General features: G+C 44.8%; 1 protein-coding gene across 1 annotated transcript in view; it reads right to left on the bottom strand.

The window, feature by feature from the left end:
- The window catches only part of LOC135160688 (uncharacterized), an 81,405-nt gene that overhangs the window by 25,855 nt on the left and 30,994 nt on the right, over positions 1–24,556 (bottom strand). Inside the window, exons 17-48 of the mRNA XM_064117508.1 lie at positions 24,228–24,470; positions 23,890–24,027; positions 21,890–22,684; positions 20,825–20,968; positions 20,662–20,736; positions 20,199–20,381; positions 10,869–19,952; positions 10,478–10,798; positions 9,478–9,789; positions 9,065–9,373; positions 8,666–8,998; positions 8,279–8,581; positions 7,881–8,186; positions 7,479–7,796; positions 7,086–7,409; positions 6,711–7,016; positions 6,328–6,651; positions 5,953–6,258; positions 5,557–5,868; positions 5,163–5,480; positions 4,455–5,087; positions 4,071–4,394; positions 3,688–3,993; positions 3,296–3,601; positions 2,904–3,221; positions 2,456–2,782; positions 2,075–2,383; positions 1,674–1,997; positions 1,296–1,604; positions 913–1,218; positions 524–844; positions 14–331 (exon numbers count right to left, since the gene is read on the bottom strand). Of these exons, the coding sequence (XP_063973578.1) occupies positions 14–331; positions 524–844; positions 913–1,218; positions 1,296–1,604; positions 1,674–1,997; positions 2,075–2,383; positions 2,456–2,782; positions 2,904–3,221; positions 3,296–3,601; positions 3,688–3,993; positions 4,071–4,394; positions 4,455–5,087; positions 5,163–5,480; positions 5,557–5,868; positions 5,953–6,258; positions 6,328–6,651; positions 6,711–7,016; positions 7,086–7,409; positions 7,479–7,796; positions 7,881–8,186; positions 8,279–8,581; positions 8,666–8,998; positions 9,065–9,373; positions 9,478–9,789; positions 10,478–10,798; positions 10,869–19,952; positions 20,199–20,381; positions 20,662–20,736; positions 20,825–20,968; positions 21,890–22,684; positions 23,890–24,027; positions 24,228–24,470 (18,855 nt within the window). The remainder of the gene's footprint in view (positions 1–13; positions 332–523; positions 845–912; positions 1,219–1,295; positions 1,605–1,673; positions 1,998–2,074; positions 2,384–2,455; positions 2,783–2,903; positions 3,222–3,295; positions 3,602–3,687; positions 3,994–4,070; positions 4,395–4,454; positions 5,088–5,162; positions 5,481–5,556; positions 5,869–5,952; positions 6,259–6,327; positions 6,652–6,710; positions 7,017–7,085; positions 7,410–7,478; positions 7,797–7,880; positions 8,187–8,278; positions 8,582–8,665; positions 8,999–9,064; positions 9,374–9,477; positions 9,790–10,477; positions 10,799–10,868; positions 19,953–20,198; positions 20,382–20,661; positions 20,737–20,824; positions 20,969–21,889; positions 22,685–23,889; positions 24,028–24,227; positions 24,471–24,556) is intronic.

Here is a 24,556-nt window from a genome sequence, read left to right as displayed (position 1 = left end):
ATCAAAGCCTTACGGTCGGAAAGAGCTTGACTACAGAATCTGGAAGGATCTCCTGTAAACCCTTGCAGACAGGTACATATGGGAACATGATTGACGACTTGACAAATTGCATTTGAACCACAAGTGCCTGGACATGGGTCCATACACTTGGATCGAATACAAGATCTGTTTGGAACGCAATCAGTGTTTACAGTGCACTCAGGGCGACATCCTTCGTAAGGATTTCCAAAGTAATCGGGCAGGCATGAGCATGATCCTGCGGAATTTTGCTCTTTGCATACAGCGTTTGGACCACAGGGTGTTGGTTCACACGGTGAAGCTATCAGTTCATCTAGAGAACAACGACATTAATCAGGATTATTTGTCATGTGCAGTAGCAACAGAAAAATAAGAGATAAAGCGGATCGCCTTCAATCATTTTTAGGTATGACAACTCATTTCAAGAATGTTCTGCCCTTCCTGAGTCACTAATGGTTAAAGTCAATCCGTTTTACCCTCCACTCCTCTCGCAAAAAGGCCTTACTCTGAACTGCACTGCACTGAACAAAAGGATCTCCTGTGAATCCATTATCACAATAACACATCGGGGTATGTGATAACACCCGACATACTGCATTAATTCCGCATGATCCCTGGCATGGGTCTTTACACTTCTGATTTATGCAAGCAAGCCGGTTATCGCATTCACTATTACCAATGCACTCAGGACGGCAATTCGGAGGGCTGCCGGAGAATTCCGGAAGGCAGGAACACGAGGGCAAATTATTTACAGCTTGACATTGTGAGTTTGGTCCACATGGTGATGGAACACAGGGATTGATCGGATCAGATGGAGTTGGTGGGGCTGAAAATGAAGTAATTCATGATGAATCCGATATTGAAACCAAGCAATTCTTCGATTGAGTGACTTACGAAGGGGGGTACAGGCAGTGAACGGATTACCCGTTAAGCCTTCTCGACACGTGCAAATAGCATTATGATTGATAACCGAACATTCAGCGCGCAAACCGCAGGATCCCAGACAGGGGTTCTGACATCTTTGATTGATGCAGGCTTCTGATGGTGGACAATCTGTACTGACAACACATTCGGGTCTGCAAATCGGTGGACTTCCTACGTAGCTTTCCACACATTTACACACTGCATGGCCATTAACATTCTGACAATGACTATACGGCCCACAGGGTGAAGGGTTGCACGGATTCGTTATAACTTCATCTAGATGAAACATAAGGGAATATGATACTTTGCACTTGGTTGTCACGGAAGAATCGTTTATCTCAATGGACGATTACCCTGCATTGGTGTACATTCTATGAATGCATTTCCAGTCATTCCCGGTGAACAACTACACATAGCAATGTGATTTGCAGCAATGCAAAGTGCATTGACACCACACATTCCTATGCAAACGTCGCTGCATTTATTATTTTTGCATGCCTTGTCCCTAGGGCAGTCCTCATTGATGGTGCACTCTGGTCTACATCCGATAATAGGATCGCCCTGATATTCAGGTATGCAACTGCAGGTACCAGATCGACAAATAGTGTTTGCTCCACAGGGTGATGGATTGCATGGATCAGAAGGCGATGGTGGTGCTTCCGCTAAAAGGAATTGTTGATAAAAAAATATCGACCAGATGACATTGTTTAAATTTTCTTCAAAATTCTCACAAGGTGCTGGTGAACAGCGCGTGAAGGGATCCCCTGTGAATCCTTGTGAGCACGAACAAATTGGTGTATGATTAATAACCGAACATTCAGCGCCGATTCCACAAGATCCAGGGCATGGATCCTTGCATTTTGCTCGCATGCAGGCAAGATTGCTCGGGCATTCTGGATTTATCGTGCACTCCGGTCGGCAATTCGGTGGTAGGCCTAGGTATCCTTCATCACAGGTGCATGATGGATTTCCATTTATATCTCGACATTGGGAGAACGGACCACAGGGGGTGGGAACGCAAGGATTTTGCGGTGTCGGTGGTGATGGAGGTGGCCCTACAAAATCATCAAAATGTTGAAGAAAACAGAGATGAAAAATTGCCTTTGATATTGTTACTTGATAATGTACTGACGGGGTACAGGGAAACATGCGACGAATGCATCTCCAGTGAATTCTAACCGACAGCTGCATATCGGGCTGTGATTGATGACTCGGCAATCGGCATTATTCCCACAATGATCTGGACAGGGGTCCACACATTTCTGATTGACACATGCACGATTTGTTGCACATTCTGAGCTAACAACACACTCGGGCCGGCATCCCGGTGGACGACCGATGTAATTGGGCTCACATGAACAAACGGGTTGACCATTAACAGGTCTGCAAACACTGTTGGGACCGCATGGAGAGAATCCACATGGATCCATTGGCTGGGAAACTAAAGAATTCATACGAAATAAATTTAGAGTCAAGTAAACCCAAATTATTCAACTAAATGTCAGGATGTTACCATCAATATCAGGCATTCTTGAACAGTAACGGTATGGATCTCCTGAATATGCTGTAATGCATGTGCATGTTGGAGCGTGATTTATCACTTGACAGATGGCATTTGTTCCACAAGTTCCTGGACAAGGATCCACGCATTTTGATCCTACACATGTCCTATTAGGAACGCAGTCAGAGTGAACTGTACACTCGGGGCGACAGCCTTCGTAGGGATTCCCGAAATAGTTGGGTAAACAAGAGCAGGAGCCAGCATTGTTTCGTTCTTTGCATACAGCATTGGCTCCGCAAGGTGAGGGGACACAAGGCTGAGGCTTCTCATCTGAAATATCTGAAATAAGGTTTAAAATAACATCTGCTGGTCCTTTGGGCGACGATAATAAGTCAAGCCACGATTGAATGTCTTTTCAAACGAAGAATCGACTCAATTACAAATGATTTTAAGCACTCACATTGTTGAGGGGAACACTGGGAGAAAGGGTCACCAGTAAAACCGGCGAAACAAATACACATCGGAGTATGACCGACCACTTTACACTCTGCGTTCATCCCACACGCCCCAGGACAAGGATCTCTACACTTCTGGTTGATACAGGCTTGATGCGACGGACATTCTCCATTGCTAATGCATTCTGGCCGACAGTTCGGTGGAGAACCGACTGACTCTGGGTTACAAGAGCAGGATGGGGAGTCGTTGATTACTTGGCACTGGGCGTTCAGACCACATGGGGATGGTTGACAAGGGTTACTTGGTCTTGCTGGTACTTCAGCTGAACAAAATTAAGTTACGATAAAATATCTTGGCAAAAATGAATATGCATTCTGTCAGATGCATTATTCTTACTGATTTTGGTGCATCGGAGGAAGGGATCTCCAGTGAAGGTCGGTGGACAGCTGCAAATGGGATTATGATTGATAACTTGACAGCTGGCTCCAATACCACATGTTCCAGGGCAAGGATCACGGCATTTCTGATTGTAGCAAGTTTCAGCAGGTGAACAATCAGTACTGACTATACATTCAGGTCGACAGGTCGGTGGACTTCCAAGGAATCCAGGAACACAGGTGCAAACAGCTTGCCCATTAACTTCGCGACAACGGGAATTGGGCCCACACGGTGATGGGTCACAGGGAGTTTCCACTGTGGGCTCTAATCATATCATGATAACAACAAGGATGGTAGTACGATAAACAATCTCTCGATTATTATTGCCGTATTAGAATGATTGAAAGTACCTTTAACGATGGAACAAGAGAAGAAAGCATTTCCAGAGGTTCCTGCGGGACAAGAACACATTGGGATGTGATTGTATACATTGCAGAGAGCGTTTTGAGCACATGTCCCTGGACAAGGATCTCTGCATTTATTTCTCATGCAAGCTTGCGTTGGAGGGCAGTCTGTGTTTAAAACACATTCTGGTCGGCATCCAGTAAATGGATCTCCAATATATTCTGGTAGACAAGTGCAAATTCCCTCTCTGCATTGAGTATTAGATCCACAGGGTGAAGGATTGCAAGGGTCTTTTGGCACCGGTGCTGATGCTGTATAAGAACGGAATTTCAATGAAACGGTTTATCAAGGGAAGAATGAAATTTAAATGAATTGTTCATGATCTTACGGGCTGGAGGCTTCGGGAAACAACTGGCAAAGGGATCACCAGTGTATCCTTCGAAGCAAGAACATATCGGGGTGTGATTCACAACTGCACACTGTGCTTGAACTCCACAAGATCCCGGACAAGGATCTCTACATTTAGAATTTATACAAGCATTGTTACTAGTACAATCAGAATTGATTGTACATTCTGGGCGGCAATTGGGTGGACTGCCGAGGAAATTTTGAGAGCATGAGCACGATGGTAATCCTCCAATATCACGACAATCAGAGTTGGGTCCACATGGGGAAGGTAGACACGGGTTTTGTGGAGCCTGGGGTGCAGCTTCTAAAAAGAGATCGAAATCAGTCCCAAATTTCACGCGAACACTTATATCAATCAACTCACGTATCATAGCGGTACACGTAGTGAACGGATTTCCAGTGAACCCATTCCTGCATGAACAAATAGGATTGTGATTCCGAACTACACATTCAGTGTTAGTTCCACAAGGTGTTGGACAAGGATTCACACATTTTCTGTTGACACATGCGAGATTTTGGGCGCATTCAGAGCTACTGGTGCATTCTGGACGACATGCCGGTGGAGTTCCAATATACTCTTGAAGACATGAACAAACAGCTTGTTCATTCACCACGCGGCATTGGCTGTTTGGTCCACAAGATGATGGTGAACACGGTTGGGTTACCGTTGGTTCTGCTGCCTGAACCACTGAACAGTATCGGAAGGGATCCCCAGTGTACCCGTTCGTACAACTACAGGATGGCGAGTGATTTATCACTTGACATTGGGCATTTGGACCACAAGTACCAAGACAAGGATCTCGACAGTTTGAATTCATGCAGGCAAGATTGGGCGAACAGTCTGAGTTCATGATACATTCTGGTCTGCAACCCTCATAAGGATTTCCAATATACTCAGGGCGACAGGTGCAGGAGCCTGCACCATTGCGATCTTGGCAGATGGTGTTCGCACCACACGGGGAAGGTGTACATGGGTTCGTCGGTGTAGGACGTTGATCTATGAAGAAATAAAGTGGTGATGCCTGGACCTTGATACTGTAGAGAATGAGTTGAATTGGCTGATTTAACTTACAAGGCGCTGGCATGCACTGAGTGAAGGGATCTCCGGTAAATCCACTGGGGCACATACACATCGCGGTATGACTGATCACACGACACTCGGCGTTTACTGCACAAGAGCCAGCACATGGGTCGCTACATTTCTTATTAATACAAGCTAAATGACTAGAACATTCACTATTACTACTGCACTCGGGGCGACAGTTTGGTGGACTTCCGATAAATTGAGGTAGACAAGAACAAGATGGTGAATCGTTGAACACTTGACATTCGGCGTTTGGTCCGCATGGAGATGGTTGACAAGGATTCTGGGGAGCTGGAGGCGTAGATGCTACAATCGAAGAATTCGCTATTATCTTTCATGAAACTGGCGATTTCATGATCAGTTTGTTTTCTTGGAAACTTACGTGCATCTTGACACACAGCGAATGGATCTCCAGTCATCCCTGGGGGACAACTACATATAGGATTATGATTAATGACTTGACAGTTGGCTGCAAAGCCACAACTGCCTAAACACGGATTGATACATTTCTGATTTGTGCACGCTTCACTACGTGAACAGTCAGAGTTTATTGTACACTCGGGTCTGCATGTTGGGGGTGCACCTAGATAACCTTGGACACAGGAGCAAACTGCTTGGCCATTACTCTCTCTACAACGACTATTCGGCCCACAGGGTGATGGAGTACACGGCGATGGTTTGTCTACAGATGGTTCTACATAAGATTGAATTTGTATTGTGAGTAAATATGATTGGATTGACTGACTATTATCATATTTACTCGCATCATAATAATTACCAGTAGCCGGAATACAAGACACAAATGCATTGCCAGCCATTCCCAATGGACAACTGCACATCGGGATATGGTTAAAAGCATTGCAGACAGCATTCTGGCCACAGATACCGGTACAAGGATCGACACATTTATTTTTCATACAAGCACGATCCATCGGGCAGTCCGAATTCAAAACGCATTCTGGTCGGCAACCAGTATATGGGTCACCTCGATACTCGGGTAGACAGGAGCATTGGCCATTTCTACATTGAGCATTTGGTCCACACGGGGAAGGATTACAGGGATCTCTCGTGATGTCATCAGTGGCTAATCAAGGATTGAAAGTGGTTTATTAGACTTTCAAGGACGGAAATGAAAAAATTTGGGAATTCTTACGTGGTGGTGGTCGAGGGACACAGGTAGTGAATGCATCCCCGGTATATCCATCGAGACAGCTGCACACTGGTGTATGATTGATAACAGTGCATTCAGCGAATAAACCACAGGATCCTGGACAAGGATCCCGACACTTTTGGTTGATGCATGCCTGATTACTCGGGCAGTCGGATTGTATAGTACACTCGGGGCGACAATTGGGTGGGCTTCCATTGAATTGTGGTAAGCAAGAGCACGATGGAGTTCCACCGATATCTCGGCATTGGGCATTGGGACCGCAGGGTGAGGGCACACAAGGGTTTGCTGGTGGTAACGGCAGAGGTTCTGAAAAATAACAATTTAGCGATCTTGTTCTGTGTTGGTCCTCATCTTTCATCGCTTACTTGGCTGAGGATAACATCGGGTAAAGGGATTTCCAGTGAATGATGGTCCACAACTGCAAATAGGACTGTGATTGATGACTTTGCATTCGGTATTGATGCCACAGGATCCGGGACAAGGACTTATGCACTTCTGATTGATACATGCTTGATCCAATGGGCATTCGGAGCTAACTGTACATTCAGGGCGACATGCTGGTGGACTTCCAATGTACTGGGGTTGACAGGAGCACACGGCTTGTTCATTTATCACACGACATTGGCTGTTTGGCCCACAAGGAGAAGGCTGACAAGGGTCACGTGGTGTTTCTGTGAAATATTCATCAGATGACATGTCTATTTTCACTTGTGCTAGCTGATCGTGAGGGACAACATTACCATCAGCTTCCTTAAAGTTGCAGAAACGGAAGGGATCCCCAGTGTAACCGCTCAAGCAGGTACAACTGGGTAAATGATTGATAACTTGGCATTCAGCATTCTGGGCACAAGTGCCAGGACAAGGGTTCTGACACTTGGAACGAATACAAGCCAGATTCGAAGGGCAATCGGAGTTGACAACACACTCGGGTCTGCAGCCTTCGTAAGGATTTCCGATGTAATCTGGGAGGCATGCACAAGAACCGGCTGAATTCTGCTCTTTGCAAATAGCATTGGCTCCACAGGGAGATGGATTACATGGTGATACTGGTGTCATATCAAGTGCTGAAAGATTTACATTGGTTATGGATGTATAGTTTCATTCAGAAGGAATTTACTAGAAATGGATCTTACGTTTTTGCTCGAAGCACTGAGTGAATGGATCACCAGAGAAACCATTCGGGCAAACACAATTGGGCGTGTGACTCACAACACGACACTCCGCGTTAATAGCACAAGATCCAGCACATGGATCTGTACACTTTTGATTGATACAGGCTAGAGAATTGGAACATTCACTATTACTAACACATTCAGGTCGGCAGTTCGGTGGTGATCCAGTGAATTCTGGTAAGCAAGAGCAGGACGGAGAGCCGTTGAATACTTGGCATTGGGCGTTGGGGCCACAGGGGGATGGTTGACAGGGGTTTTCAGGTATTGGATGAATGGTAGCTGTAATTTAATATTCATTAAATGTCTAGTTCGTTATATTAAGGGAGAGAGTGTCAAGTTCCTTTCATAGACAAACGATCTTACATTGTTCTTGACATGCTGTAAAAGGATCCCCGGTCATTCCTGATGGACAACTACATATTGGATTGTGATTAATAACTTGACAGTTGGCTCTCATTCCACAAGTCCCCAAACATGGATCAATGCATTTCTGATTGCCGCATGCCTGATTTAGAGGACAATCTGAAGAAATTGTGCATTCAGGTCGACAGGTCGGTGGACTTCCAAGGAAACCAGGGACACAGGTGCATACGGCTTGATCATTTACTGGTCGACAACGGCTGTTCGGGCCACAAGGTGATGGGTTGCATGGGTCTGTATTCAGCGGTTCTATATCGCGATAAAAGGTACAGAATTCGAAAATTAGGGAAGGGTACAATCAACTTTAGGGAAATGAAATGGTAGAATAGAGGAACAAATACCTTTTACAAAATCACATGCAACAAATGCATTTCCATTCATACCAACCGGACAACTACACATAGGAATGTGATTGTACACATTGCAAATGGCATTACGTCCACAGGTATTGAGACATGGATCAATGCATTTATTTCTTGAGCAAGCGCGATTCTGCGGGCAATCAGAGTTCGTGACACACTCTGGTCGACATCCAGAATAGGGATCACCATTGTACTCGGGTAGACATGTACAGATACCATCACGGCATTGGGCATTTGCCCCACATGGAGAAGGAGTACAGGGATCTGCACTCGGCGGTGGAACTACAAAGATAGTGTTCATACATAAGGAAAACTAGGTATTCGAATGGTTTTCAAATCTCAGAAATTGATTGTTGGGATTCTTACGGGTCGTTGGTACAAAGCTACAACTGCTGAAAGGATCTCCAGTGTATCCTTCTGGACAATTACAGGATGATATATGATTGTGGATGGTGCAAAGGGCAGATATACCACAAGAACCTTGGCATGGATCACGGCATCGTTCGTTAAAGCAGGCAAGATTCATTGGACAGTCGGAATTGATACGACATTCTGGTCTGCAATTGGGTGGCACTCCTTGGTAGTTAATGCTACAAGAGCAAGATGGATATCCACCAACATTACGACATTCCGAGTACAATCCGCAGGGATTTGGCATGCAGGGATCAGCGGGGACGACTGTATCTCGTTGTGGAACGACTGAAATAATTCTTGGATAGTTATATAATCTCTCATGATAATTGCTTACATGAGATGGATTCTTACAAGGTATGTCGAAACATCTGGTGAATGGATCTCCAGTAAAACCTGGGTTGCAAGTACAAATTGGACTGTGATTGAGAACTCGACACTGCGTATTAGTTCCACAGGGTTGTGGACAGGGTGAGGTACATTTGAGAGAGATACAGGCTAAATTTTGGGGGCATTGACTGTTGGATACACATTCTGGTCGACAATTGGGTGGATTTCCATTATAATCAGGTAGACAGGAGCAGACTGCGTGGCTGTCCACATTTCTACATTGGCTGTTGGGTCCGCAGGGTGATGGTGAGCAGGGTTCAGATTCCATCGGAGCTGAGGGGAAGGTTGAACAATGGGATCATTGAGTATCAAGGTGATGGTGAATAAATGAATAGGTCTAGTTCTCCATAGTGTGATTGGAAAAAATTAGGGCTTACAAAAGAGGACACAGTTTCTGAATGCATCTCCGGTGAATCCTGGGTTGCAATTACAGGACGGCAGGTGATTGATGACAGCGCACTGGGCATTTAATCCACAAGTACCTGGGCAGGGATCCTTACATTTGGAATTGGAGCAGGCCAAGTGGGGGAGACAATCGGAATTCTGAAGGCACTCAGGTCGGCAGGCTTCATAGGGATCTCCTATATAATCCGGTGGACAGGAGCATGATCCAGCTCCATTGGATTCACGACATATTGCATTGGGACCGCATGGTGATGGTGAACAGGGATTCCTTATTTCAGGCGCAACTGAGGGGAAGGTTCTTGCTCATTAATGTCGGGTTAAGTTATTGCTTAGTTGTAAGGCATGTGAAAATACTTTTTCATTTCTGGGCGTAGCTCGTGCTGTGCACGTGTTTAGGCATGGCGTAACTATATTTCCTTATAAATCGTAAAATTTATTGCGATTTGTTTGCTGTGCTTGCATTAATGGCGATATTAAGGTCGCAGGGGTTATTACGCATTGCGGATGATGTAAAACGAGTGGTCCTAAAACTAATGAAAAATGAGCGCTTGAGGGTGCAGTTCTAGGGGTTTATTTCGGCTGGGCCTATAAAGGTTAATGACTAGTTAGAACGCGCTTGTTCGAGGCAGTAATTTATGGCTGAACTTAATAGTGAGCCCATACCAAGGGCTCCACCACCAGCTTTATCATGTCTTCAGGGCAAGAAGACGGGTTAATCGCGTAGGGGATAATCAGGCGTGTGTCATATCGAATTACGCATGAGAATAACTTCTTTGTGCTACTACTTGATCGCTTAATTGTGGAGCACATTTAACTGTGGTGGGCTTAGTCAATCACTTATGAAGCAGCGATTTAATTGGCAAGCTCCTGATAAAATTGCAATGAATAAGCACTTACCTTCCAAACCAACACCCAGCATTCTATCATCATGCATTGATAAAAATAAATTGATATGTAAATTTCTTCACTCACCCTTCGGCGCCGGAATACAGTTACTAAATGGATCACCAGTGAAGCCTTCCAGACAGGAACATACAGCATGATGATTAACCACTGTACAACGTGCTCCTGTACTACACAGACCCGCACATGGATCGCGACACTTTTGTTGTATACAAGCGAGATGAGACGCGCACTCCGGATTTATTGTACATTCGGGACGACAATTGGGCGGCGAACCGATATAATTTTGTGAACAAGAGCACGCGGGACTCTCACCGCGTACGTTACATTCGGAATTCGGACCGCATGGGGATGGCAAACACGGATTCACAAGCGGTGGACGTTCTTCATCTGAAAAATAAAGATTTGATAAAGACCAGTTGTGGGGAACGGAATAAAGTGCTGAAGAAACTTGATTTACCTTTTCGAATGTAGCATCTGGTGAAGGGATCACCTGTGAAGTTCTCCAAGCAACTGCAGATTGGATTGTGGTTGACAACTTGACACTTGGCATTCTGTCCACATGTTCCTGGGCATGGATCTTGACATTTGTTATTCAAACAAGCTTGAGTCAAGCCACATTCTGCACTGACAACGCACTCTGGCCTGCAACCCGGTGGACTTCCAACGAAACCAGCTTGGCAGGAGCACACAGCATGACTATCGACAACTCTACACAGACTATTTGGTCCACAGGGTGATGGCGAACATGGCTGGGTTGGTGTTACACTTGGAGTTATTGGCCGACATGCTGAGAATGCATTGCCAGTAGTGCCTGGTGGACAGCTGCACGTTGGAATGTGATTGATGACATCGCAACGTGCATCAGTACCACATGTTCCTACACAAGGATCAACACATCGTTGATTTATACAAGTTTTAGTGCGTGAACATTCAGAGTTAATAGTACACTCGGGTCTGCAGGACGAGTAAGGATCACCGATGTATTCCGGTTGGCAGGTACATTGTCCAGCATCACAACGGGCATTGGCACCGCACGGTGATGGATTACACGGGTCTTCAGGTATTCGTGGCTGTTCAACTACTCTTGTGCAAAGTGAGAATGGGTCGCCTGTAAAGCCTTGACGGCACAAACACGTTGGAATATGATTCTGGACACTGCATTCAGCGTCTTGACCGCAGGATCCAATGCAAGGATCACGACATTTTTCCGATATACAAGCTTGATTAGATGGACAGTCAGTGTTAACGACACATTCAGGTCGACAATTTGGTGGGGATCCAACGTAATTCTTAAGACACGAACAGGCTATTTGATCTCCAATTGGTCGGCATTCAGCATTGAGCCCGCAGGGATTGGGTAGACATGGGTCACTGGGTCTTGTAGTTGGAGGCTCGTAATCTTGTACGTGACAACGGATGAATGGATCTCCAGTGGTGCCTGATCGACAGCTACACAGCGGATTATGATTAATAACACGACATTCGGCCCCCATACCACATGTGCCAGGACATGGATCAGTACATTTGTATTTATGACAAGCACGATTCTGGGGGCATTCAGAATTGACAACACATTCTGGACGGCAATTCGGTGGTGTTCCCAGGTAATTGGGTTGGCAGGTACACACGGCTTGATCATTAATGGCACGACAAAGACTATTAGGACCGCATGGTGATGGATTACAAGGATTTTGCGATAGAGTTGGTGGTAATGGCTCTTCAACTTTGCATGAAGTGAAGGGATTTCCAACGAATCCTGGCATACAAGTGCAAGTAGGTATATGATTGACTACGGAACACTGAGCGTTTGTACCACAAATACCCGGGCACGGATCACCGCATTTATTTCGGATGCAGGCTCGATTCGTTGGACAATCAGAACTTAGAATACACTCAGGTTGACAGCCTTCATATGGATTTCCATGGTAATCCTCTATACAAACACAAGCACCTGCATTGTCACGTTGCTGACAGATGGCATTGGGTCCACATGGTGATGGCTCACATGGATTAATTGACTCTTGTTTCTCCGTAACACATTGAACAAATGGATTGCCCGTGAATCCACTTGCACATGTGCAGGTAACAGCGTGATTTATAACTCGACATTCAGCAAATTCACCGCAACTACCTGGACAAGGATCGATGCACTTGGAATTGACGCAGGCTTTGTTTGATGGACAATCGGGATTGATGACACACTCGGGTCGGCAAGATGGCGGAGCTCCAATATAATTTGGAAGACATGAACAAGCTGGTATGCCATTATTGTCTTGACATAATGCATTAGGTCCACAAGGTCGTGAATCGCAGGGATTTTCGTTCTCTTTGGGGGCTGGTAAAAGCGGTAGATCGTAGCAGTTCCTGAAAGGATCGCCAGTCTGACCTGGAGAACAACTGCAGATAGGAGAGTGGTTGATGACTTCACAACGAGCATTCAACCCACACGAGCCCAGACAAGGATCCGTGCACTTATTGTTCACACATGCTCGAGTCGGAGCACATTCAGAACTAACAATACACTCAAGACGACATGCGGGTGGTGCGCCTAGATATCCTGGTAAGCAAGAGCATACAGCGCGGCCATCGACATCTCGACACTGCGCGTTGGATCCACAGGGTGATGGATTGCAAGGATCACGTTTGTCATCTGGTCGCATCGGTTGACGTTTGCAGCTGACGAAAGGATCTCCAACGAATCCTTGCAGGCATGAACAGACAGGAATGTGGTTAACAACATCGCATTCAGCGTTCTGGCCACATCTGCCTGGACAGGGGTCTTGACATTTATTTCGCAGACAAGATTTATCCCTCGGACACTCGGAATTGAGGACACATTCCGGTCTGCAACCTTCGAATGGATTACCAAGATATCCTGGAGTGCACTCGCAATCTCCTGCGCGACAAACGGCATTGGGACCACAAGGTGAAGGATTACACAGGTCTTTGGGACGTGGAGGTTCTGTTGATGCTGGCACGAGAGAACAATCTGCGAATGGATCACCAGTAAAGCCTTCCATACATCTGCAGACGGGAATATGATTCAATACATGACATTGAGCGTTAAATCCACAGGATCCGGTGCATGGATCTTGACAGCGTTGATTTACACAAGCAAGATGACTCTGGCACTCCGAGCTGAGTGTACATTCAGGCCGGCAGTTGGGTGGGACACCGATGTAGTTTGGTTGACAGGAACAAGCTGGTGTTCCAAAAACAATTTGACATTGAGAATTCGGACCACATGGTGAGGGTTCACAAGAGGGTGGTCGTTCGGTCGTCGTCATTGGCTCTTCTTGCGGTGAACATACTGAGAAGGGATCTCCAGTGAATCCAATGGGACACGTACATATGGGACTGTGATTCTTGACACTGCATTGTGCCCGAACTCCACAAGTGTTTGGACAGGGATCTTGGCATTTTTTGTTAATACAAGCGAGATGATTTGGACATTCAGCTGATACAATGCACTCGGGTCGACAATTGGGGGGTATACCACTGTATTCAGGCTGACAGGTGCAGACGGCTTGGCCATTGACAGTTCTGCATTTACTGTTTGGACCACAGGGTGTAGGTGAACATGGATCTTCAGGTATTGGTATCTCCTTCGGTTCCAGAGTGCAGGAGAAAAATGGATCTCCTGTATAACTCGGTGGGCATGAACACCTCGGTACGTGATTGTCAACGTTACATACTGCCAGTGTTGCACAAGTTCCAAGACAAGGATCTGTGCATTTGAATCCAACACAAGCCAAATGAAGTGCACAATCATCGTTTGCTTCGCATTCACGGTAGCATCCCCTGGCAGTATCATAAGGATCACCGATGAAGTCCTGGGGACAAGCACAAGCTCCTGCGCCATTTCGCTCTCGACACTGAGCATTAGGTCCACAGGGATTTGGTGAACATGGATTCTGGTCTTCTGAAGGTATGTGCGGAGAGCATTGAATGCTTGGATCGCCTGTGAAACCATCTGGACATGAACACACTGGCAGGTGATTCAGAACCGAGCATCGTGCTAATTCACCACAAGCCCCCTGGCATGGATTCTTACAGCGTTGGTTGATGCAAGCGACATTCGTGGGACATTCAGAATTATCTGTGCACTCGGGTCGGCAATTGGGTGGTCGACCGATGTATTCTGGTGAGCAAGAACAGGCTGGCTGAGATCCAATCACTCTGCATTGAGAATTTGGACCGCATGGATTGGGTGAACAAGGATCCACCGGCTCTCTTGGTTCTGACGGTGTGATTTCGTTCTTGGAACAGTAACTGAATGGATCTCCAGTGTAGCCAGCAGCACATGTACAGATCGGACTGTGATTCACCACCAGGCACTTGGTATTTTCACCGCAAGCTGATTGGCACGGATTTACACACTTATTGTTGACACACGATTTGCTCCGTGAGCATTCTGAACTAATTGTACATTCCGGTCTACACGTAGGTGGAGTGCCAATGAATCCAGTCTTACAAGAGCAGACCGCATGATCATTCAGAACTCGACAATTGCTGTTTGGTCCACACGGTGATGGCTGGCATGGATCTATTATTGGAGATTCGGTTGCTATCGGAAGTACATCACAACCCCTTGTCGGATCACCTGTATATCCAGCTGCACATGTGCATGATGGCGCGTGATTGACAACACGACAAGATGCATTTGGTCCACAAACACCGTTGCAGGGATTGATACATTTATTGTTCAAACAAGCTTTAGTTCTACCGCATTCACTGTTGGTGACGCATTCAGGTCTACAGCCGATGTAAGGATCTCCAAAGTATTCAGACAAGCATGTACATGATCCTGCCCCATTTCGCTCGTTACAAACAGCATTAGCACCACACGGTGATGGACTGCAAGGTGTTCTTGGAGCTTCAGTTGTCGTAGGCTCAAATGGTTGCAATTTGCATTCTACGAATGGATTTCCTGTATATCCCGGATTACAATTACATACGGGATTGTGCTTGATGACATTACAAAAAGTGTTGATTCCACAGGAATTTGGACATGGATCTGTGCATTGTTCGTTTTGACAAGCAAGATTACCAGGACATTCTTCATTGATAACACATTCAGGTCGGCAGTTTGGAGTGCGTCCGATGTAATTTGGCAAACAAGAACAGGCAGGGAAGCCATCAATAACGCGACATTGGGAATTGGGTCCACATGGAGAGGGCGTACAAGGGTTATTGTTTTCATTTGGTCCGGGCACTGGTACTTGACGTTCTTCAAGACAACCAGAAAATGGATCCCCAGTATAACCAGATGCACAACTACAGACGGGGTTGTGATTTATGACTTGACAATTGGCGTTAATACCGCATGTACCGGAGCATGGATCTTCACATTTCTGGTTGATACAGGCTTTGTTTTGAGGACAATCAGCGCTGATGACGCATTCCGGTCTGCATGTTGGTGGGCTACCGATGTAATTTTGTTGGCAGGAACAAACAGCATGAAAATCAATGACTCGACAGTTGCTGTACGGTCCACAGGGTGACGGTTCACAAGGGTCACCTGGACTTGGCTGGGGCTGATCCTGACGTATGTAACACGCTGTCAACGGATTTCCTGTGTAGCCATCAAAACAACTACATGAGGGTTGATGATTGAATACTTGACATTGCGCATTCAATCCGCAAGCCTCTTGACAGGGATCCTTGCACTTATTATTAATACACGCTCTAGAGTGAGGGCAGTCAGAGTTTTGAACACATTCTGGTCGACAGCCTTGATAAGGATCACCAAAGTAATCTGATAGGCATGTGCATGACCCAGCGCCGTTTCTTTCATTGCAAATGGCATTTGAACCACACGGTGATGGATTGCAGGGTTCGCTGGGTGGCTCTACAGGCGGCATAGGTTTAAGATTACATGCTGAGAAAGGATCCCCTTCATATCCATCCTGACATTGGCAAATTGGTCGATGATTTCTCGTGATACAATTTGCATTTATTCCACAAGACCCAATACATGGGTCTGAACACGAATTTTGAACACAAGCGAGGTAATTCGGGCAGTCTTGATTGATTAGACACTCTGGTCGGCAGTTTGGTGGTGCCCCGAACATACCAGTCGAGCAAGAACACACAGGACGATCCTTCTGAACACGACACTGGGAATTCGGTCCACATGGCGATGGAACACAAGGATTGGTAGGCTCTACTTTTGGCGCTTGAGTACACTGGACGAAGGGATCACCCTCGTAACCGTCCGGACAACTGCATATGGGATTATGATTGGTAACTTGACAGAGAGCGTTCACACCACAGATGTCCTGGCAAGGATCACTGCATTTTTGGCCAATGCAAGCAAGATGGGGTGCACATTCAGAGCTTACGAGACACTCTGGCCGACAGGATGGCGGCTGTCCCTGATATCCTGGGCTACATGAACAGACAGCTCGTTCATTAACTACACGACAGATACTGTATGGGCCACATGGCGATGGAGTACACGGGTTCTGAGGTGGTCCAGGTGTTTTCTCGACTTTACAACTGACGAATGGATCCCCAGAGAATCCTCGCAAGCATGAACAAGTTGGAATATGATTGGATACCTCGCACTGAGCGTTGAATCCACAGATCCCAGGACAGGGATCTCTGCAGTGTTGATTGAGACACGCCAAATGATTATCGCAGTCGGAGTTGATCATGCATTCGGGTCTGCACCCTCCAGCATACGGATTACCAATATACGGAGGTATGCAGGTGCACTTGGCAGCCCCATTTACTACATTACATAGAGCATTATTGCCGCAGGGCGATGGAGAGCAAGGATCTTCAGGCTCAGGTGGCTGTTCAATGACCCTGGTACATCCAACAAATGCGTCACCTTCAAAACCAGCTTTGCAGGAGCAGTATGGAGTGTGATTGATGACCATACACTCAGAGTTAGGTCCGCAACTGTGAGGGCACGGTTGAATGCACTTATTAGCGATGCATGCTTCATCGATAGGACATTCCTGACTGATCAGACATTCTGGACGACAATTTGGAGGACTTCCGATGAATGTACTTTGGCAGGAGCAAACCGGTCGTCCCATCTTTATCTGACAGACAGAATTGGGCCCACATGGTGATGGATGACACGGCGACTCGGGCTGAGGATTCTCCTTTGCCAATGGAGCACATTCAGTGAAGGGATTTCCTTCGTAACTCGCTGGACAACTGCACACTGGATTATGATTTATGACAACACACAGAGCATTATGCCCGCAAATTCCATTACACGGATTGACACACTTGTTGTTTATGCAGGCTTGTATCTGTAGGCAATCGGAGCTCACGATGCACTCGGGACTGCAAAATGGTGGACTTCCCCGGTACTCAGGCTGGCATGAGCAGGATGCGTAACCATTTTGCGAGACGAGACATCTGCTGTAAGGACCACAGGGAGATGGATCACAAGGATTTGGTGGTCTCGAAATGACTCCTGTATGTGGATAACAATGAACGAATGGATCTCCAGACATGCTCTCGGGGCAGTAACAAACAGGATTATGATTAACGCAGTCACACAAGGCACCACTACCACATGCTCCAGCACACGGATCTATACATTTATGATTGACACAGGCAGTGTTGAGAGGGCAATCCGAGTTCTGGAGGCATTCAACATGACAGGCGATAAATGGATTCCCTAAGAAGCCCTCAAGGCATTCACAAGTGATTGCTCCTTCCTTTTCTCTGCAAACAGCATTGGCGCCGCATTGGGAGACACTGCAGGCATCTCGATGATCGTCTTCAGGAATACAGCCCTGATATGGGTTCCCGAAAAGTCCGATTGGACACGTACAAACAGGCTCGTGCCATATAACTTCACAATTAGCGTTGATTCCACAAGATCCCAAGCATGGATCAGCGCATTTCCATCCGATACAGGCGTGATCAAAAGGACAATCACTGTTGCTAAGGCACTCAGGTCTACATCCAACATTATGAGTATCACAACCTCCGCACATTGCTACTTTGTCATTGTATGTCTCGCAGTAGTCATATTGTCCACATGGTGAAGGTTGACAAGGCAGTGTTATGTTGGACTGAGGAGGTATCGTAATGATTGGTTTCCTTGAACACATGATGAAGGGATTACCGAAGTGATTCCTATCGCAAATGCAAGTTGCAGTGTGATAAGACACGCGGCACTCAGCATTAACTCCACAGACATTTCCCAAAGCGCATGGACTTGTGCATTTCATGTTAATACAGGCTTTGTCATTCGGACAGTCAGAGTTGATGGTGCATTCTGGAAGGCATCCTGTCTGTGGATCTCCTAAGAAGTCTGGTAGACAAGAACAAACAGCTCGATCTTGCATAACACGACAGAATGTATTGTGCCCGCAGGGATTTGGATAACAAGGTGTTTTTGGTGGTGTTGGATCCATTGGTTCACAGCATCTGTACATGGGATTTCCAAACAGACCCTCACGACAGAAGCAAACCGGATGATGGAGTTCAACGCGACAATTAGCGTTGACACCGCACGCACCGAGACATGGATTTTGACATGTGTATCCGATACAGGCTAATGATTGCAGACAATCATCGTCTTTTGTGCATTCGAAACTATCGCAACCTGACGGACTTGTTGGATCACCAGAGGTACCTGGTGCGCATTCACAGATGGCTTGACCTGAATCTGTGACACGACATATAGCATTACGACCGCAAGGGCTCGGTTGGCAGGGGCTCGATGGGGGCTGATGACATCCAGCGTATGGATCACCAATGAATCCATATCGACAATAACATTGTTCACGATTTTCGGAGATGTAACAATCAGCATTAGTTCCACATGGGCCTGGTTGGCACAGAGGAATAACAGCGACTTCTGTGCAACTCTTGTAAGCATTTCCAATGGTATTTTCAGGGCAATAGCAAGGCGGTTGACGAATGGCATCACATATGGCTCCATGACCGCATGGATTTGGTTGGCAGGGATTAACTTGCTCTATACAACCACGAATGGTATTTGGAGATTCTATAAATCCAGGAAGACAGGTGCATTTAGCTAGACCATTTCCGAGAATACTGCATCTTGTATTCGGGCCACAGGGCGATGGATCGCATGGGTTCTCCGGTAATGTGCAAAGTGTGTTAGGAGGATTGCCTTCATAACCCGGCAAACAGAAACACTTGACTTGGCCATTGACAACGCGACATCCAGAGTTAACACCGCAAGGGTTTCCTTGGCATTTATCGCCTTCAGGAATACAATGTTCAAATGGATTACCAGTCATACCTTTTGGACAGAAGCAGATGGGATCACCATTGTCAATCTCACATAATGCGTCGAAACCACATGGATTTGGGATACATGGATTACGTCCAGTGATAGCTTCACAAGCCACCTGAGGATTGCCTTCTGTACCTGGTGGACATCTACAGTGGGCCGCGTGATTTTCTACGTAACATTCGGCATTGTCACCACAGCTGTCTTCGGCACAGGGATTTATGCAGCGACGATTCAAGCGATCGCAATACTTATTGGGCGGACAATCTTCGTTGTATTGACACACGTCACCACCACTCGACACTGAAATTATCGAAAAAATTGTTTGATTGGAGAAATTGTACAATTGTTGCGAAATCCATAGGATATATTTTTTACAACAATTTCTCATATCAAACCTTAAATATTTCAAGGTATAACTAATTTTGTAATATCAATTTTATAGATCAACAGCCATAGGATAAAAGTTCGCTCTGAAAATATTTTTTCATCCTCGTAATTCACCTTTTTCCTTATATGACCCAGAGAATGAGATTTATGATCAATTACCTGGTTTACATAAGCTGAACCCATTTCCGTGATATCCCTCCTCGCAACTGCAATCAGTCCCGTGATTGGTATTGATACAGACAGCGTGAGCAACACAAGGGTTCCTGATGAGGCAGGGCTCCTGGCATATATGACCCACACACGTCTCCGTGAGTGCGCAGTCACGGTCGCTGGTACAACCGGCTATACACAACAAATAGGAAAGAAAAAAGGCGAAAGTGCCCATATAGACCCCGTGCATAACTCGAAGGTAGAAATAATGAAAGGTGTGATGAAAATATGAAATAAAAAACTGAACAATATATCATCTTCGAGTTGGCGTCAAACAGTGATCATCATAGTTTAGGAACTTCTTTGTGTATGACACAACAAAAATATTGCCTTTTGTGCACGACAAGCTCTTGAACGTTTTTTGTCCTATTTACAATAGGCGGATATGTACAAGTGATATTATCATACAAACCTTTAATACAAGTGTTCGTTATTGGATCGCATTCGTGGCCCAAAGGACAGTAGCCGCATCCTGCTGTCTTGTCGTCTGAAAAATCGTATTAGTTATTAAATAGTACTACTTTGAAAATAAAAACCGATTGGGATGATTGAGGAGAAATATATGGATTCCTTACTCTTAACACAGACTGGTCGATGATCTTGCACATGACAATCTTCAACATAGTCACAAGGATTTCCCAATGTGCATGGATTCAAGCACTGTTCATCGATACAGGCTAGCTGTGCTGGACACTCGTCGTGCGTTGTGCATTTGACGTCTACCACAATCAACAATTAAAAAATCTTAAAATTTTGAAATATTCAACGGAACATAATTGTGATATTTCCTGGCTAATAAATGACAAGTCGACGTGAATTGATCGTTAACGACTAAATGATTTCTTCGATATGAAGAAGGTCGAGAGGTGTCAACTATCAATAAATAAAGATAAAGAACGAGTAAGTTAGAACAAAATAGAATTCGAAGCAAAGCGAATATTTAACGCATTGTAAATGTACCTAACTAATTATTAAGACTCACATTACGATCATGCCTTAAATCTGCGTTAATCGACAAGAAGCATAAACTTAATAATATTATCGATTTAACAAACATGGAATAAAATAAATATTATGAGAATTTACAGAGACAGATGTAACGGAAGATATAAACAATGGAGTTGAAGATATAGATAAATCATCCAGATGGAAAGGCTACATAGAATCCTTCAGTGTTTCAGCAGCATTCGTAATTTTCATATTTGGGGGGAAAGTCAGGGTCAGAGAGAATCCATCCAGCAGCACACGGTAATCTGAAATAAGCCTGTTCAGACAACGTGAAAACCTTCCAACAATGCGAACACCCCTTCTCAAACTACATTTGCACATTGATAAGAATTTGCTGAAGAGAATTCCACACGTACTCTGACGTCTGGATATGCAGAGACAAGAGGCAACGAGAAGGCTAAAGAGGAAGGAAGAAACAGTCGCCCGGGCAAGGATTATTCAATTCATCCCCTATCGTTCTCTCCGTCATATTGTTCATTGGTTTTTTTTTTCTCAAGTAATGATGATAGTGATAACGTGAATGTCTGTAATTCTTCCGTCCGTCATTTATCGGTTTATCCAGATGATGATTATGATTGTTATATGGCGTGTACATGTGTTTTCGGTAGTGCGTGTGTTTTATTATGTTTTACCTTTCATGCATCCGTATTTAGAATCGGGCACGAAGCCAGGGGGACAGAACTTGCAGACAGGCCTGTGCTCCTCGACGTAACAGGGTGCATCAGCGGGACAGTTGGCAATGCTGCACGGATCCATACATCTATAATTGCGGCATGCCATGTCGGTTGAGCAGCCGTTATCACGAAGACATATTGACAAGGTGGGATTGCAATTTTTAGTGCAAATACATATAGGACGATGATCAAGTACATCGCATATTTTTCCGTCAGTGCATGGGCCATTTCTACTTCTACCATTGACACATGGATTCTGGCATTTGCTGTGTATGCATGCAGCATTCGATGGACAATCAACATCACGAGCACATGATGATGTTTCAGGGGCACATGTCAATTCACCAACGTCATTAACAACAAATCCATGTTTGCAAACACACATTGGACGATGATCACGTACTTGACAACGTTTATTTGATTCGCAATTGTAATTGCCAGCTGTTATGCATGGATCACGGCATTCACCAGTTTTACCATGGCATGAGAGACTCTCTGGACAGTCTGTGTCGGTTGTACAATCTATTGGTATTTTTTCAGGTGGATTGGGTGATTGACATTTTGGTACTGGTCTGCATGAGGTCTGGGGTGAACCAACGTAACACTGCGGGCATGTACATCGGGGTTTGTGAAGTATAACACGGCACAGGGCATTCTTGCCACAGGCACCACGCAGTGCGCAGGGATCCAAACACTGGAGATTTATACAGGCCTTCTCGTTCGGACACTCCGAGTCGCTCGTGCATTCTCTCTCTTTTATATTTATATTTTTGTGTTTTCATTTTTGGATTTTTTTTGTGCATTGTAGAGGGGCGGAGGAACAAGAAAAAAGAAAAAAGCATTTATGAGAAACGTGATGTTGGTGTTTTTTTTTCTAGAGAAAATATTTATATTATTGCATGGAACACTTTCTCACAGATAACACCAAACCGCATGCTTTTATGTTTTTGGTTTTTTTTTTTCAATCTCCATTCGCTGGTGAATGAAGGGGTGAGAAAGTTTTTTTTCTCGCAATTTATTTATACAAATTATTTTAAATTGTGGGCCGATTGTTTCCTCAGTAGCAATAGCCAGGCGTATATTTACAACACAAGCCCCAACGAGATAGACTTGAAAATAATGTATAAGGAGGAAATGAAAATGTATATATTTTTGGGATATACGACTGGTGAGGATACTGGGGTTATATTTCCCGCAATTTGTGCTCCCAATTTCTCCCCAAAAATTTCTCACAATAAATAATAGTACATGATGCACATTCATAAATTTGTATGTGGAAAGAACGAGAAGTGTTCGAGAAATGAACAATTTCATTGGAGAAAATTTGGGGTTGAGAAATTCCAATTGATAAATCATCTTGAGAGAAATAAAGCCCTAGATCCACTGTAGATCACCGATCTTTGTAGATTTTGTTTTCAAGCATGTGGTGTATATGTTGAGTCTTCACCGATTCCATCAATTTTATTACAACAATATTAATGATGGGATGATGTCAATAACTGGGAAATCGAATGTGATTCTTTTCGGATGAATATGAAAAATTGATGGCATCGTGCAAACACTCTTCATAACCGGTTATATGTGAGACACGCATGACTGTGTAAAAAAACTATGTACAAAACACGAAAGATATAATATATACAATAACTAATTCTTAAAGGGCCAAAAATTTATGAATTCCTATAAAAATCAATCTCGGGTACTGTCATTACCCAGGGAGTCACATCTGTCTCTCAGTGTTAATGGAACTCCACTGTATTAATTATCACTCAATAAAACATATCTCTACGTGAGAAAATTAAAACATTCAAATGAATAAATAAATACACTACATTTTTTAAATGTTGGACTTTCAATTTTGGAATTAAATCAAAATTCTAGTTACTATGAGTACTGTACAAAAATGATTATCAAACTGGAAATTGTTATTGAGTTAGTGACATTGAGATACCACTTACCTATTTTACACTCGGAATCGGGAGAGCCAGCACTGCCAGGAGGACATCTGCAGACAAAAATTGGTCCATCTCGAATGCATTCAGCCCCCTTTCCGCAGCCTGTCGTGCGACAGTCAAGTGCGCTCTTATCAGAGCTACCTATGATGTTGATGAAATCATTCAGGCTTAATATAAACATTTCCTATAATGGCGACGTCTATTAATCACGTGATATTTTAACGAAGTCAATAGTCTACAGTGTCCTGAGTAGGAAAAAGTAAATGACAGAAAATTATATCGCATGATTAATGGACGCTCTAACGATCTAGATGTCATAAGGTTTTGGGTAATCAACATACAAGCATGGAGGGGATCACCGGAGGGAAACTCTGGAGGGCAATAACATTGAGGTTGTTTTCGGTAAATTCTGCAGGCAGCATTGACCCCACAACTCGTATCACGACACAAATCTTCATCTTTGCATGCGCATACTTTATGCGGATCGCCGTAACATCCGGGTGCACATGTGCACTCGAAACCATTAGTAGTTTCACGGCACTTGGCGTTGACGCCACAAGGTCTTCGTAGGCACTCGTCACCTCCTATTAAAGACGAAGAAGCGAAGAAGAAGAAGAAGATCATGAAGTTGGATAGACGATAGATAGATGAGGAAGGCTGTGGTGAATTC

The sequence above is a fragment of the Diachasmimorpha longicaudata genome, chromosome 3, assembly GCF_034640455.1.
Source record: "Diachasmimorpha longicaudata isolate KC_UGA_2023 chromosome 3, iyDiaLong2, whole genome shotgun sequence".
Classification (NCBI taxonomy): domain Eukaryota; kingdom Metazoa; phylum Arthropoda; class Insecta; order Hymenoptera; family Braconidae; genus Diachasmimorpha; species Diachasmimorpha longicaudata.
Note: the sequence above shows the minus strand (reverse complement) of the source record. Positions and strands in the feature narration are given on the sequence as shown.